The 16,046-nt window shown below is 41.9% G+C and overlaps 1 protein-coding gene across 1 annotated transcript in view; it reads left to right on the top strand.

Annotated features, from left to right (window-relative positions):
• pde8a (phosphodiesterase 8A) overlaps positions 1 to 16,046 on the top strand; it is a 56,089-nt gene that overhangs the window by 28,990 nt on the left and 11,053 nt on the right. Inside the window, exons 3-13 of the mRNA XM_037095209.1 lie at positions 4,521 to 4,711; positions 6,389 to 6,445; positions 6,640 to 6,694; positions 6,987 to 7,075; positions 8,311 to 8,389; positions 8,761 to 8,901; positions 10,206 to 10,294; positions 10,457 to 10,508; positions 11,531 to 11,573; positions 14,173 to 14,250; positions 14,429 to 14,499. Of these exons, the coding sequence (XP_036951104.1) occupies positions 4,521 to 4,711; positions 6,389 to 6,445; positions 6,640 to 6,694; positions 6,987 to 7,075; positions 8,311 to 8,389; positions 8,761 to 8,901; positions 10,206 to 10,294; positions 10,457 to 10,508; positions 11,531 to 11,573; positions 14,173 to 14,250; positions 14,429 to 14,499 (945 nt within the window). The remainder of the gene's footprint in view (positions 1 to 4,520; positions 4,712 to 6,388; positions 6,446 to 6,639; positions 6,695 to 6,986; positions 7,076 to 8,310; positions 8,390 to 8,760; positions 8,902 to 10,205; positions 10,295 to 10,456; positions 10,509 to 11,530; positions 11,574 to 14,172; positions 14,251 to 14,428; positions 14,500 to 16,046) is intronic.

The following is a 16,046-nucleotide window of genomic DNA, read 5'->3' as shown; positions in this document are numbered from 1 at the left end:
GATGCAGCCTTGGGTTGTCAAGGCAACAAGGCCAAACATTTATGACCAAGAACATACCATAATGAACAATGCACGTTATGGAAGAACTGCACAGAGGATCCATGGACCGGTTTCGTCACTGGGAATAGGACATTCACTGACGTTCAATGGTTCATTATACAGTTTGGTGCTCTGCTTGTTGCTCTGGCATGTGCTGCTGCTGCTGCTGCTGCTGCTGCTGCTGCTGCTGCTGCTGCTGCATGAGAACTTGGAAAAGTGTTATTCATTTTTATAGCAAAAATGCCAAAGATTCGCTGGTTCAAATGTGAGGATTTACTGCATTCTTTGTCATGTTTTTTAGTTTCTTGAACCAGTGGTGTATCCAGAAATATTGATTTATTTGGGGTTGTGGGATAAAAGAAGAACCTAAACAAAAAGCAGAGGTGGCAGAAGTCCACGTGTTGTTTCCTCCAGCAGAAGTTCAAATACTTGTGGAAAAACAGACTCTGGTGACAGTAGAAGTTCTGATCCATCTAGTTTCCTCCAGTACAGTAACAGAGTTCAGGCTCTGACATGGACTCAGAGTATCAGAGTAAAAAGTCTCCCTCTGAAGGACATTTGTGGTCAAAGCTAACTGAAGCTCACGTCATATTAATAGAATTCAAAGACTATTAAAGTTAAAGGTAGAATCAGTAGGATTTGTCCCAGCTGTTCCTGAACGCACCACAAAGACAGTTGATTGTTGAGTCTCATTCCCAGGACGTCAAATAGACACATGTTGGGTTGGTAAAGCGTCCCGAGCAGCAACAAAGAGAGAAAATCAGAAACTCTCTGCAGATACGAGACACTAACACGCCTTTTCTCCTCATTCCAGCCTCCCTCTCTGTCTGTTTACGGCTTCTTACGGCTTTTACGTCTTTGTCTCGTCTCGCTGCGTCTGATTGGTCCACATCAGTCTGCTGATGTTGGGAAGGCAGCGCGTTATATGTTATGAATCTGCACCGTTGACGGGTACAGCGTAATTAAATCTTTAGGCTTCAGCTAGCTTTGAAATTTGCTGCAGTTTCTTGTGATTCTGCTGGGTGAACCAGCTATGGACACAGGAAGTAGAGATGCTGAGGGGGCTCCAACAATAAGGCATTATCAAAACCATCAATTTATGATCTATGTGATATAAAAACTGTCTTTAATTGTGAAGCTTATGAAGTGTATCAGCCAAGTGTATGAACTACACTGCAGCCCAGTTAGCAATGACAAACAGGCAGATCAGTGATAAATATGCTCCTGTCCTCTATGAAACATCTGTATCCAGCACTGTTTTTTTAACACAAGGAAGGAAATAACTTGTTTGCCGAATTAAAGAGAGGGCCTTGATAATTAAGAATTTTTGAGAGAAAGCATTTCACAAGGTTTATAAAGTTTCTCCAAACTCCACAACTTACAAAATTGAGCGATTTTATAAGGGAGTCTGGTGAACTTCTCCCCCTCTGCATCTCCTTATTGTTGTCGACTCAAATCTCATACATTTTGGTTAATAACTTTTTGATAAAAGTTATTTTGGACATTCAGATGAATACACAAACCACAAATGTACAACATCATAATAAACTGACCTCCAGACTGACACTGACTGGCTGGTGTCAGCTGTAGATCGAGGACGACTGAACTGAACGCTGGGTTTTAAGCTTTTGTTGAGACAAAACACGACACTGGAAGACGTCATCTTTCAGATTTTTACAGTTTTATTTTCATTTCACAGACAAAAACAATCAATCATAAAAATAGGAGTGTTGGTTACAGAACTCCCTCAAGAATTTGAATTTAAAAAAAAAAAAACCCACAACATCTGCTAAACTTAGTGCAACAATGATGATATGAAAAGTGAGCTGAAGGCAAACAACACATCAGACGTCCTGTAATTTAACGGCGCGTATGAGAAGCACAGTTTATTGTCCGATGCGCTCCAGTGTGACCACAGTAGGAAAACGAGGTAGAGAGATATCCCCTTCCTGTTTTTGTCACTCACAGCTGATCCCGTCGTGCCCTCCTCCTCTCCACGCCTCCTCTTTTCTCGCGGCTCACAGGATCTGGCTCCGGCCCTCTGTGTTTTCAACAATGATGTTTTCTAGACAGAGCGACCAGACGCTGCCAAAAACTCTCGCTACCCCCTTCGAACATTTTCTCCCCCCCCAACACCCACCCTCTCTCTCACTGTCTTTCTCCGCCTTTCCCATCTGTTTCTTTATAACACAAAAAAAAAGAGAGAGAGAGAGAAAAAAAAAACATTAAACTTGAATGTACTCTGAGATTTTCATGTCTGCTGTGACTGGGTGTGTTGTTACTGAGCGAGGCGTATCTGTCCAGTCTGAGAGCAGGCATGTGAAAAGTCCTTATCTCTCTCTATATTACCCTGTTCCTCCACCTCTGCGGGAATGTTGACTTTTCTACCAACATCCCAATGTGGAATTCTGATCTAATTCCTTGTGCGTACCGAACATAGCTGCAGGACTCAGTGGTGATGTATTTATGACCCGGACACTTATTGCCGCTTGTAGAGGGAAAACGTTCATATGTGGAATATGGTTTGCATTAGCAACACCCCGCTCAGTCGTAGCAGCTCTGTGCTGCCGGCACGAAGCCGCGCTGCGGTACTTAAGTAAAGCCAATCGTCAGAATGAATCAACAGGACAACTGTCAGAACAACCGATCCTCTATCCCCTCATTGTGTGGAGGACAGTGGCTCTATTTTCTCGACAAAGTCACGCCTTTGTGTCCTAACTCGGTTTTACAGGTGTGATGCAAACTTAAGACTGCAGAACAAACTTTCCCTTCTTTACGTTCATCCTGCTCCCTGCCAACAGTTGGAGATGACGTCTGTTTGAGAGAGTGACTCATGAATCTACTCTTAGTGCTGCACTGCTCTTGGAGGCGGGCCTAAATCTCTGGTCCAGTATTTACGCAAGTAAGGGGTTATATGAAAGTATGCTGGCAGAGCGAGAGCGTGCTCTCAATGGCCGGTTTGACGGTAGCAGCAGCACTTTCTGCCACAGCCTTGGCAGACGGGTGGGAGGGGCCGCAGGCAGTCAAGGCCACCTCGACTAATTGTGTCATAGATCATGGCAGCGGACAATAAAATCTCTGACGCACCCGAGTACGATCCGGGCCTGATCAATCAGGGCCTGTCCAATGGAGGCCTGAGGTCACAGTCAAGCCCGCACTGCAGGCTGATTAGGACGACAGGCGCAAATGAGCATGAATGCACCAGTGATGACTTGACAACTCTGAGCTGTTGATGCGCTGAAGCATCAGAGACATGTTTCATTCAGGCTCTGCTCTCCTGTTTGTTACTGGACATATTCTATAGTGCAGGGTGGAGGTTATTACAGGTTCCCTAATCAGATCAAAGCTACTTACCCATTAGCCATGCAGCTCTCTAATGTTATAAAATAAATAATGCTCCCGGCCTCTCCTGAAAACAGGAGCGTCTGTATCACGGTGACGAACCAAACGAAGAGACCGTACGTCGATACGTTTAGCATCCTCCAGTCAGACGTACTTTACAGCAACTAAACTACGTTGTTTTGACAAAATGACGTGTACTTTACACTAACAGTGGTATTATATTCATGTTTGAAAGGTCACGTTAATTTTTAGGTTTTTATTCAAACAAAAATAGCAAAAACAAGTCGGTTCCATGGACAGAACTGGGCGGCTCTGCTCATTCCTGCTCACGACTCCATGTGCTGGTTTTCAATATTTATAACAGTCTAAATTGATCATTTTTGAAAATTAACAGATAAAATCAGGAATTATAAGATGTCATTTTGTCCTTCAGAGAATGGTGAGAGGCATTTTTCTGTATTTTCCGACATTACATTGACGATTGACATCACGATTTTGAAATGTGCCTTCAGTTTCAACAATTTAATTCAAATACACTATCAATGATTCCATGTTGCAGAGATTCTGTATTGATTTCTTTGAGAACTGGGTTCACTGGAGGCAAAACTAAACCGCACTGCTAACATTGCCAAATGCCTGCTTCTGTTGAACTCTAGATTCTTTACTCATGGTGAACTTTATGAACTGTTGTTGTAAAATAACTATTTTTCTTTAAGAAGAAAAAACTGAAACATGGCAAAATACAAGTCTAACAATAGCAAAGCTGTCAGTGCTGAAGTTATTTTTAAATCGAGTCAAATAGTGACCTTAAAAAAACAAGTTGTGAATATTCGATTTTTACATCTCTGCTGAATTTTCCAAATTTGAGTCTGTCCGTTTGGACAGTTATTCTGTGGAATGCTTCACATGAAACATTTCTTAATAAATGTTTGTATACCATTTTCCCTCTGCGATCCATCTTCATTTAGACATTATTCCCTCATATTATATTATATTTTCAGCACTTCTGCGTCAGTACAAACCCCTCTCTCACTCTTTGGTAGCAGTAATAACAGTCGTCCTTTGACACTGCAGGAGGTCACTTAAAAATACAAATGAGTCAGTTGGCTCTCTGTGCTTACTCATCTCTCTGTTTGCAGGTACTTTTAGTTTTTGCCAAAGAGGACAGTCAGAGTAATGGCTTCTGCTGGGCATGTGAGAAGGCCACCTTCAGGTGCAGCATGGCACGAACACCGGAGTCGGCTCTTGAATGCTTCTTGGAGAAGCATCACGACCTCGTCATCATTGACCACAGACATTCCAGACACTTTGATGCTGAAGCACTATGCCGGTAGGCCAGTCGTCTCATCATCCATGTACTTCTACTACATGTTGTATCTCTACAGTGATCATGCAGCTTGTTTTTTTCTTGCCTGGTGGAGCCCCACAGGCCTGTCAGCTCAACTGAGCCCTTATCAACACCCACCATGTTCCACATGTGTGCATGTGATATGATTTCAAGCTGGATGTTATTGAAGACTAATCATAAACAAGTGGTTACAATAAAACTCATTAAAGTCAGGACAGTCATTTATTTTCTTTTTGCCCCACCAGAGTGGTTGAAATAGAACGTTTTTAAGTATTTTATTTTAAATTTGGCTGATTATTTAAAACAATTATCTAATGTTTTAAAACACGTAACCATTACTTTCAGATATTTTAACCATTTATCCATCTTTTAATGTTCTATTTAAATTATTTACGTTGGGCTAACTTGTTAACCACTGAGCGTATGAGCGTATAACACGTGTCCATTCCTGACCGACTCTTGGCTAACTGTTTTAACTGTTTAGCTATTTTGAGCTATGAATTATTAATTTTAGCTATTTTAACCAGTTTTCAGGCTTCTAGCTGAAACTGCTTCACCCATGAATAATTTCAAACATGTGTCCATTACATTTTGATATTATAACATCTATCCTACGTTAAACTTTTCAATCATGAACATTTAGCTAATGTATTAACCATTTAGCTAGCTATGAATTCAAACATGTATCCATAAGCTAACTTGGTCTATTTTAACTAAATTAAGCTAATAGTTTGAAGTGTATCAACCGCTTTTTTATTATTTGACTATTTATTAGACTTAAAGCTAACTACTCAGCCATTTTTTTAAAATTATGTAGTAGTTTATTACTTACTCTTATTAACCATTAATTCTTGCTAATTATTCTAATTGTTTATCCATAATTTAGCTATTTTCATGATCTCTCAGATGACCCAATATGTGGACCCAACTGTAGTTAGTATTTTTTGAATGTTAATAATTAGCTGAGCTACTCCACAATATTTCTTAATACCTCCTGGCAGCTGCAGCATTCCTCTCAGGGTAACAGTGTCCACGGCCATCAATCACTGATGCAGTGAACGCAGCTGAACCGGGCTCTGTTAGTTCATGTCAACCCGGGCCAGTCCAGACCTGATGATTCTGATAGGGCAGATTTTAGCACCCCTTTTCCTGTGTTACAGTACATTTGGTGACACGTGTGATGGCGACTCTGTGCGGGGGTTAACGTCCGGCTCGCTCCGGGCTCACTGGCTTCCATCACATGCTACCTAGTGGAGCCATGTCGATGAGAAATGAGCGGTGCCTGCCCATACCACCCTCTATCTTTAGCCTCTGCCCAAACCAAAAACACATTTACAAACATTCATCTGCCCTGCCCAGCGTGTATGTTAACCCTATTCATTTTGGCCGATCCATATGTTCAGTGTACACGCACGGCCTCCGATGGGGAACTAAAGGGCCTTTATGACCGCTGGCTGGGGAAAACCACAGGCGGATGAGTGGCCCTGTACACTGCATTCTTTCAGAGGCCTAGGCCTGCTCGCAGAGCTGCACCACTGGGCTCTGCCTGCCTGGGAGAATCGGAGCGTGAAAAACTGAAAAATACATTGATTTGATGCCATGGGCTTTTCCACCAGCCGCCTGCTCACTGGCTAAAAGGCTCCCTCTGTTTACATTCAGGTCAATTAGGGCGGTCAACTCTTCAGAAAACACTGTGATAGTCGCCGTTGTGAAAAGGTACGTACAGCCCTCTTTTTTTTCTGCCCTTTCTTGTCCTTTTCCTCATGATTAGGAGTATTGTCAGAGTTAAAATGCCTGACTCAGCGGGCCTCTGCAGGCCTGCAGCCTGTCATGTGAAGCAAACTTCTGATGTTCTCTAAACAGATTTGTCATGGCGGTGTTTGGGTGACAACATGTGTTCTCTCTTTAAGGCCAGACAGAGAGGAAGCCTCTGTGATGCCCCTGATCAATGCTGGCTTTAATAGGGTAAGCGACTGTGTGTGTGTGTGTGTGTGTGTGTGTCTTCTGCTGCCTGTGTTTGTATTATTCTTTTGATATGTTTTATATCCCTGCTGTCAACACTCGGTGTCGGGCAGGAACTCAGATTGTAAATCGCTCTGTGTTTGCTCAGGAGACGTTTGCATCGAGTTCCCTGTACCTGAGTCGGTGTTACTCACGGCAGAAGCAGCATTATCACATTTCCTATGACAGATACATCGATATGAAACTTTTTTTTATTATGTGTTTTGATTGATCCATGTTGTCCTCTAACCCTCAGAGATATGTGGAGAATGCCAACATGATGGCCTGCTATAATGAGCTGCTACAGTTGGAGCATGGAGAGGTGCGGGCGCAGTTCAAACTCAGGTGAGTCCAGTGTTAAACACTGTTGTAGACACACAACAGTCTTGATATTGTATCAAAGACATCTATTCTCTGTGTCAAAGGGATGTCAGGAGTTAAGTCTTAAGTTAGCATGCTAACCAGCTAGCCCCGGCCTGTCTAGTCCTGTAAAACCAATTTTTCTACCACAAGAGGTGATATTTTTCCACCAGCACTTTTGGCCACGCAGAGTGAAACCGAGCCACGTCGATTAGCATCTCCATCACCAGTTATACCGCGCCAAGTTGAGCCAAGCGGTGCACGTGATGGATCTGCTCTGGAGTCGTCTCGTGAATGCCTCCAGTCCGTAACAACCCCCCACATCTCCCTCAAACGAGTCCGTGTTAGTGCAACTCACTGTCACTGTTTGTAATCTGAGTTTTCATAGTTCCCTTTCAGCCGTCTCTGGCGTTGTGATGAGCTACTGCCGGTGTAAACTCAACATTTCTTGATTTTGCTCCTTCATAATAAAAGCTTTTATACAAACTAAATAACAGAGGTCAAGAATATAAAGGAAATTAAACTTGTTTGATCACCACTGAGTCTGGTTCTGCGCCGAGGTTTCTTCCTGTTGGCAGTTTTTTTCTCAGCAGTGTCGTCTAGTGTTTGCTGATGGAGGGGAAATGTTGGGTAATTAAATTAATCAAGGAGTTTAGTTTAGACCTGCACAATTTGGAAAGTGTCATGAGATGACTTTTGTTGTAAAATTGGCGTTATACAAATAAAGAGTCATTGTTTGATTGAATTAGTGGAACTTTGTTAGCATCTTTTTTTCTGCTAACAGTTAACAGCCGCTCCTTTTGACCTCCACACATGACGAGGACGCTGTTCGTTAAAAACAGAGTCAGGCCGAGTCGAGCCAGGCAGCCAGGTGTGGTGGGAAAACGCCAACAGTCTGATAAACACCTGTAGTTTAATAAGTGAACAAAATAACCTCACACAGTTTGAAGAAAGGAAATATTCTAACGTGTATTTTTCTCACAAAACAGAAAAATAGAGCTTGTCTCTTCTCTCTCTCTCAAGTTTCCCTCTTTTTGAAGAAGTACGATGAGCTTGACTGTCTCGTTTGCTGTTTGTTAAACACACTTCACACTTCCGCTCGACCCTCCTTCAACACTGAATGTCTGCATGTATATTGTGTATCAACACATGCGGGACACTTTGCTTGTTGCATTTATTAACAAAGATTTTGTCTTCTGTTGTCTCTCTTTCTGTACAAGGGCTGGAAATGCTATTTTCACAGCTCTAGAACAAAGCCAAGAGGCCATAGAGATCACATCTGAAGATCAAGTAATTCAGGTGAGTCTCTAATCAACTGAAATACCTCCAGCTGCTTTGTTGTGATGAACAGATCATCTCTCGCTCCCTCTCCGTCCTCCCCCTCCTTCTCTTTCTTCATGTCTTGTGATCTCAGATCTCAGCTGTGATAGAGGCGCTCTCTGTCGCTCTGAATGGCTCTTTATGTTTACATCAAAGAAGAGCAGCTCGTGTTAACGCGTCATGCTCAACATAAAGAATATGTTTTTGAGCTCCGTGAGATAAGCAACAAATGTGTCGGCTTGTCTTTAAAACTTTTGTTTCGTTTGGCGGAGGCGGTATCGTCTTCGTCCTCACTGCTGTGTCTGAACTTGTTTGTCGATGATCATCACGTTGTTTCCTCTCCTTCGCAGTACGTGAATCCTGCCTACGAGTCCATCATGGGCTACCAACAAGGCGAGCTAATAGGGAAGGAAATAATAGAAGTGCCTAAAAGTGAGAAGAATAAGCCTGATCTCCTTGAAACAATAAATTCCTGCATACGGAAAGGAAAGGTAATGTGCATTTATTTATCATCTCAAACATAATCATCAGTGTGGTTCTTTATCTCACCATCAAATAACTGTGATTTTTGATACTACATTCTGATTACGTAGATATTTGTGATGTGTAATATATGTTTTAGGGTTGTTTTAGACCATTAATCAACATTAATCCTTGTATGTTTGTGATATTCATTACATGCAAGGACGACATGAGCCACTTGTTAGCAACATCGCTAGTGGCAAAAGTGACTATATCATGATTTTGAATGTGGCAACAAATACAAGAATGAATACCTTGCAGACTACAAACTTACTCCTGTCCTGTTCCCGCCTCAACCTGTCATCTTTATCAAAGTCTCATTCTGAGCTGCTTAAAATCATCTCGGTTACAGTAAATATAATCCTTGTCGTCAGCCTGGCCTCTGTCTGTCTTGGAGGCTGTGTTCAGTCTTGGTCCAAAGCTGGCGATGTAAACACCATCACTCTTCCCAGTTAGCTACGTGGCTAACTCAGCTAACTAGCTGCTACAGTTAGCAGCTGTTAGCAGCATCCATGTCTCAGCTGCACACCTGGTGCTTTCATCCAAACCCAAGTGACAAGGTGCAGCTCCTGAATGGAGTGTGAAGTCATACTTGATTAAAAGTAAAGAAATTATATTAAAATGTTACTTTGGTAAAAGCGACAATTACTCACATGAATACTACTGTAGTAAAAGTCTGTAGTGGATTAAAAAGTACGATAAGTATGAAGCAGCAGAAAATAGAAGTACTCAAGTAAAGTACAAATACCTTAAAACTCTTGAGTAAATGTACTCAGTTACATTCCATCACTGTTGTACAGTATGTAGACTAACGCGTCACACTTAGATCTCTCATAGAGGTGCTACAGACTCTGTGTGTGTGTGTGTGTGTGTGTGTTCATGCATGCGAGCACGTGCATCCATGTGTGCTGTTAGTCCGCACCGCTGGCCGTCCAGACAATCTGTTTCATGTGCATAAGAACAGCGGTTGATGGCCGTGCAGTAATCTCACTACACAGAGAGCGAAGGTCAATCCCAGACAGCCGAACAGCAGGACGGGTCTTTTCAAGCTGCCCCAGTGGCCCGTAGGTGGGCGGGGACATGAAACGAGCGCACCGGACTCCAGGAGCGCTCCCCTGACCCATTAAAGCACCTCGCCGCTCTCTGATATACTCTGACCCCACCTCAATGCCTCACCTGCGCCAAAAACGTCACGCTTCCACTTTTAGGGCATTTTCACATCATCATGTTTTGTTCCTAAATGTTTGATGTCCTCTCTCTCGTCACGCTCCAGGAGTGGCAGGGGATTTATTATGCCAAAAAGAAGAACGGAGACAGCATTCAGCAAAATGTGAAGATCACACCTGTAATAGGACAGGGAGGGTGAGTGACTGTATGTCCAGATCACTTCAGTCCTGCTAAATGTTAAATGCATCTCCAGGAAGTGACTAATGATATTGGATTAGATATGAAGGGTTGATGATTGTATCTATTTATATTCCTTTATTTTTCCTGGTGCACTAATTGCCTTTTTGTCATTCACAGAAAAATCAGACACTATGTGTCTATCAACTGGCCTTTAAATGATAATAATAAGGTAAGACATGCTTCCAGTTTTACTGATTATTAAAGGGGAACTCCACCAGTTTAACAAATTAAAGAGGAAGAGGAAGCTGCATGTAATCTGATAAAAATTACTCCAGTGATGTCACTCAAGGGCTAAATTGCATTTGGAGTTATGTCAGTGCCAGGTTTTGAAAAGCAGTCTCACATTAACCTCCTGCGACCCGAAGCTCTCGTTAGGTGTGCGCTTTTAACTTACCCAAGCTTTCTGAAATAAGCAGGACCTCTGAAGTAACAAAATGAAGCATAACACTTTGAACAGGAAGAAAAATGATGTGTGGGAACAATGGGTTTATTTTACTGTGTAACATTATTAAGTCACCAGTATGTAACCAAGTATAAAACTGTTAATTTCCCAGAACTTTGCTGTGCAAAAACAAATTTGCAAACACTGCAGCGTTTCAAATCTCAAGACGAACCTGTTTGAGATGCTGCAAAAACACATACGCAGAGGAACACATTACTTCTCTAAGTGCAACAAAGTGTAAAACTGTTTGATGTTACTGGTGTTCGTTCATCACCTTGATCACGTATCACACCGGGTACTTTGTTCACTTTACTCTCAGGTTTGGTTGTAGAAAGGTTTTTAGAAACAAGGTTCTTGTTTTTGGGGCTGATGAAAGTGTTTTGCTTTTGGTACCAACAGATGACAAATGAGGACAACAGGTCCAAATCAAGCACAACGAAGTATAAAGTGCAGAAAACCCAAAACTAAAGCATTTAAAAATAAATTATCCAAATCAATCAATCAGAACCAGAGGTATTCTTCCTCTTCCTTTTCAAAACCTGGTCCCAACATTACCCACAATGCAACTGAGCCACTAAGTGACATCACTGGAGGTAAACTGTCAGAATACATGCAGGCTTTCATGCTACTTTCTTCGTTCTCCCAGAGACCTGTAATCACACATTAATTGGTGGCGTTGCCCTTTAACGAGTGAGAGAAGCTTTCCGGGCGGCGTTTTCTGATGATCTGTTTCTCTTCTGTCTATGCAGAGCGATAAAACCAGTGAACGAGTGCAGGCAGAGTCTCAGACAGGTAAGGTCCGTCAGAATAACATCACAGGTGATTTTTATGACGCTGAGCGTCTCGAAACGCTCCGACAGTCGCGTAGATTTGATTTGGTTCTGGGTGTCTCCGCTGGACAGTTGTCACAGTTAGTAATCGAAGTTCTTGTGATCTGTCACAAGGTTTGAGGATCTGAGGACCAGCATTGTGTTTGTCATTAGGGAGCACATTTAGTTCCAGTGTTACGCTGGTGATCCACAGAGGCTATTTTTAACTGATTATTTGCACCAAATATTTGTTAGATGTTGGTCACAGTAACTCGGTCACATCTAGGACTTTGGTAATATGTCAGCTTGTGTGTTACACCATGCCAGAACAATCACTGTTTTCTTCAATCACGACCCAAATTTTAACAAAAGACTGTCAGTGGGGTCCAGTCCTGCTTTATCAAGCGGAGGAATGTCTCAAAAGAAAAATAATCCTGTCTTTTCGTTGACCCTGTTAAAGTTATCCAGGCTTTTATTTTCTCTAAACCAGACTATTGTTCGTCACCGTGTCGTGGTATCAACTGTCGAGGCGATTCACAGCTGCAAGTGATTTCAAAACGCAGCAGCTTCGCTCCTGACAGGCAAACAAAACAGGGATCATATCTCTGCTGTGTTGGCTAAGAAGTGACTTGCAGTTTGTTTTTTTTTTTAACGGAGCTTTGCGCCGTGTTACAGCACAGTATATTTCACACTCGCTCTTATAAAACACCACAAGGTCTTCAGATTAGAGGCTCTAAAGGTTGACTATGCTTCTAATCTCATGTTAAAGTGTTAAGCCAGTGTCGTGTTTTTGCCATTTTGGGCAAAGCTCTTCAGTATTTTCCCCTTTTGTTTGCTTCATGATTTACTTTTTGTTTGTGCTGTTTTTATTGTATTTAAATAAGATTTTGTGAAATGTCCATGTTTCTGTATATAAGGTTACCTTACACTCACCGTTCCCTCCACAAAACCCTGATTTACAGTAAGAATTAAGTAATAATATCGTATCGCAAAAGGAAGCAGTTTGTTGTATTTCCACTCGTACCAACATGGATGTGTTTATTAAAACACACAGTTGCTCTGAACAGACGGTTTGACTCATCAGTCACCACCTCATGACTCATTGTGGTGTAAAAACCTCTATAAACTTAATTTACCCAAACTGAAAAGATTCCACTGAGGTGAAGCTTTGTCTCTTTTTAGTTTATGGCTATTTTACGTTTGAGTGATGACACACATGGACAAGTTACAGTCGGTGCATAATGTAATAAAGAGGCACTTCACTGAGACTCGTTCTGGTACATGGTTTAATTCCACTTGTCAGATTCAATGAAACTGAAACCACGATGCAGTGAATAAACACATCATTCTAAAATCACACATACAGAGTCGGTCGTTGTGCTCTGGGAGTAATGTCATCCCAAGTCCAACTTTTAAGGCATGAAACTTGAAGTGAAGGTGAAAAATGTGTGGAGGACAAGTCGATTACATCACTGACATTAACTTTCTGGAGTCTGGAAAACAGACAAATTCCATAAAAGTAACAAAACCAAAGAGGAGTTGATCCAACTGTACAGTGAAAGTCAAAACCTGGTGGATCTTATTCCTTTGTGTGATGACCGCTGTTGTCTAACAATGAGGTTAATGTGTTTACAACAGTTGTTCAGACTGGACGATTTGTTCCTCGTACACACAGTCTGCCATCCTGCTTCAAAAAAATCATCACAAGAGAATCAAGTTTGTGCTGAAAATTCTCTCGACAAAAGCACCAGTTAGTCCGGAATCTGACGCTTAAAACAAAAGCTCTCGGCCGTTACAATTTATTTATTCAATTTATATTTGGCCCATCTATTTTGTAAGCTTTGCAGTTGAAGTCAGACGCTTCAGTCGTTAAAATTCTTCTTTTTTTTTTAACCGCTGCTCAGATTTTATTTTTACACCACAGTTATGTCAGAGTCGGTGAGGCGTCTACTTTAAAAGTAAATGATTTCATCAACTGTTTGACCACATTCCCAGTAAGTCATTAATGAGTAAAGAAAATAAAAGCTGATATAAATCAAATGTCTAATGTTATTCTGACGTTTCACATTGTAAAATAAAGGAGTGATACTAAATGTTTACTTGAATCAAATGTCAGGAAAACTAAGGTTAAAAGAAGTCTTGAGAGATTATCTGTTTATTGTTTTTGTTGACTATACGAAAAATCCAGAATGAAACCAGCCTCCTCCTTTAAATGCCAGAGATGGATGTTACAACATGAACAGATAAAACAAAAGATTATAAAGGCTGTTTCATATCTATGGATTTAACCAGAAGCTTCTTTGACGCGCAGAATGTTTAATATCACATCAAATTATTATCTTTTGTTCTGAACTTTGACCAAGTTATTAAAATGTTACTGGATTAAAACACCCAAACATGTGATAAACCTATAAAATTGAGACTTAAGAGTGATAAAACAACTCAGGTTGGACTGATTAAAGCATCTCATCCTATCTTCAAGGATGTCGTGATGGAGGCCTCGTTCGCCTCGTTCGCCTCGTCACTGCACTTGAACTGTGTTTGTGTCTGCGTGTTGACGTGAGGTGTTTTCTTCTCCCCAGACATCCAATCCAGTAAGCACAAAGACCGGAGGAAAGGCTCTCTGGACGTCAGATCCACGACGTCTCGAGGGAGCGATGGTGAGAGTGAAGGGAGACAGATGACGGAAAACTCTGGGCGGTTGTCTGTTTGCATCAAGTGTTGATTGGACACACGCACACACTCGTTAGGAAGTGTTTGGAAAACCTGCAGCTTAATTTGTTTGCTGAATTATGTCATTCAGAGATGTTTTTTTTGTTGTTTTCTTCATCCTGACAGGGAGTTCACAGCGAAGACACTCCTCAATGGCCAGAATCCACTCCATGACTATAGAAGCCCCCATCACCAAGGTGGGTTCATCTCTCTCCTCCCCCGAGCGTCTGTCACATGATTCGCACTTCGTATCTCATGACTGAACTCCTGAGTTATGGAGCTGCCACAGTCGCCGCGAGCGGTTCTTGTACAGCTACATGCTCCGAGGCTCAAGGCCACACATACCATGTCGAGTGGAGATGTGGCGATAAGTTGCCGCATTTCGTACACGAGCACGTCGGACCAGAATGACCTGCTGTTTGGTCGGTTTCTGTGCTCTGCAGTCTGTGTAGTCGGATACAGAGAAAGTGCCCGGGGACGGGTCATATGACACACTGCAGAGACCACGGCTGTATCACTTGACTGTGCAGTCAGTCCCTGTAGGCATCGTCCTCTTCAGAATAAAGCACTGATAGAGCTGCTACCGTGTGTGTGTGTGTGTGTGTGTGTGTGTGTGTGTGTGTGTGTGTGTGTGTGTGTGTTCTTGCACATGCTGGCTGACCTCCCCATAGGTGCTCCATTTATCAGTGCTGGGAGGGCGGCTTTAAAGAGGCAAAGTGTCAGAATTTTAGATAAAATAAACGTGAAATAAACAAAAATGATCAGCAGGATGTGAATAAATAACAGCTTTGATATCACGACGTCTGAGTATTGTGCTGTTAGCATGCTAACCAGCTAGCATTGTCCCGTAAGCTCCAACACTGAGCTCCCAGTGCAAACTGCTAGCTGCACGGCTAATTGAGCTAACTGGCCAAAGCCGCTACTGTAACAGGAGTTAGTGGTTACTCACTGACATATGGCACATTTAGAGATGTATTCAAACACAGTTACTACTTACCTCTTTAGATAATGTAGTCAGTAACATGACTCACAAGTATAACGGTTAAATTTGTGCTATTTTGAGTTGTATTCTAATTACATCTTGTTTTCTTTTTTATAATTTCACCAGAATATAGTTACAGCTTCTATCCTAATTATGTAATCAGGTTACATGGCTTCTGTTACTCCCCAAGTCTGCCCTTTATTAGAACCTCCAAGGGTATAAAAGTTAATCACTCTGTACGTTTACTGAGCATCAGACTTGTTCAGTCTTGTTTTAATCACTTTAGGAATGTATTTTTAAGTTTCAGTTTTGAGTTCTTCAGGAAAACAAAAAAAGATCTGTACATCTGTACAAAGCCTTTTGTGGCTCCAGAGGAAGCTGCATGTAATCTGATGAAGTGCCTGCAGTGATGTCACTCAGTGGCTAAGGTGCATTGTGGGTAATGTAGGCACCATATCTTGAAAAGGAAGAAGAGTGCGTGGAATATAAGGTGATATCTCTGGTTCTGTTCAGTCCAACAGTGTTATAGGTTGGACCAGTGAGCTGCTTTTAAAACCTGGTGCCTACATTACCCACAATGCAACTTAGCCACTGAGTGACTTCACTGGAGGGAATTAAAGGGGAGTTACCCTTTAATTAAGTCTCTACACCTAAACTACAGAGGCCTTTTCAGTCTAAACCCAGAGGCTTTGTAACGACCTTCACAAATAAAGTGTAGCTGGATAAATCACATTGATTTGAGAACTGGAACACTTTAAAGTT

Source organism: Acanthopagrus latus, chromosome 4 (assembly GCF_904848185.1).
Source record: "Acanthopagrus latus isolate v.2019 chromosome 4, fAcaLat1.1, whole genome shotgun sequence".
NCBI lineage: Eukaryota > Metazoa > Chordata > Actinopteri > Spariformes > Sparidae > Acanthopagrus > Acanthopagrus latus.
This window is presented reverse-complemented; position numbering and strand designations above follow the sequence as displayed.